We start from the raw sequence: 1,087 nt of genomic DNA, 5'->3' as shown, positions 1-1,087 counted from the left end.
ATATATATATATATATATACATGTTCTTTATTTAAGGACCATCATAGAAAATGGAAAAGATAAGAGATAAGAGTATACATCAACAAGATGGATGCAAGAATAGAGATGATGGACGTATATTACCTCAACAGGGGACAAATTACTCGTTGAGATACCATTGGTATCGAGCATATACGATCTGAATATCAAATCGTTGCATGTTCTTGTATCATATATGCAAGACTTGATATCATTCCATTTATCATTATCATGCACCTTCAGTTCAAGCCACTTAGGTGAAGCAACTATCCTTCGGCTCTCCATCTTAAACTCTCCAAGGATCCCGAGCCCTACTACGAGCGTCAAAATCATCAACACGACGATCACGACGAGTCCAGGTACGGGAAACTTAGCCCTGGTGTAAATCACAGCATTGCTTAGGAAGAAAATAATCAACATGCCAATGCCAACCCCAATTTGCACTCTGGGCAAGTTTTTCAACAGCCCTTCACAATCATATTGCTGAATGTAAAGCAACCATATACCTAAAAACAGAATTGGAATAGAAAGAAGAAAAGTAAGAAGGGCTATTGGAAGCACAATTTTCTTGGAATTAAGTGATTTTACTACTGGCATAATCTCTTTTTTTGGTTCAGCGGGTGGAGGATTATCAGGAATTTCTTCTTTGGTTGCAGGTTTTTCTTCAACAACTGTCAGTGCTAATGCCTCTGGTGGTGGATTATTAGCATTATTTTCTGGTTCAGCCATGTTAATGGATGATTAGTTTGCTGATGTTAATGTAAAAATACTTTGATTAATAAAGTGTTTGTTTGAGGTATTAATTTACTAAGTCAATTCACTGAATCTGCTATAAACTCTCCAGTTTGAGAAATTACAGGAAAGGTGGTTGTAAGAACAAGTCCAATCTCCCCAACCGAATCTAAGTTTGAACGTACTTGCCTTAAAAACATTTTGACTAGACTAGTAAGAAAAAAATAATATTAACAATTAATTATTGAATTGAATTATTATCGGGAGTATCGACTATTATAGAAACACCTTCGTCTTTCGAAAAATTAGAGAAGGCTCTATTTAGAATTTTTTTTTT

General features: G+C 35.1%; 1 protein-coding gene across 1 annotated transcript; it reads right to left on the bottom strand.

Annotated features, from left to right (window-relative positions):
* Positions 1-123: 123 nt before the first annotated feature.
* On the bottom strand, positions 124-752 carry LOC111387079 (tetraspanin-15-like; the record flags this gene model as incomplete). Its single annotated transcript, XM_023011596.1, has 1 exon — positions 124-752. A coding segment is annotated over exon 1 (624 nt), but the record flags the coding sequence as incomplete, so codon positions are not given.
* Positions 753-1,087: the final 335 nt, after the last annotated feature.

This window comes from Olea europaea, unplaced genomic scaffold (genome assembly GCF_002742605.1).
Source record: "Olea europaea var. sylvestris unplaced genomic scaffold, O_europaea_v1 scaffold38856, whole genome shotgun sequence".
Lineage (NCBI taxonomy): Eukaryota > Viridiplantae > Streptophyta > Magnoliopsida > Lamiales > Oleaceae > Olea > Olea europaea.
Note: the sequence above shows the minus strand (reverse complement) of the source record. Positions and strands in the feature narration are given on the sequence as shown.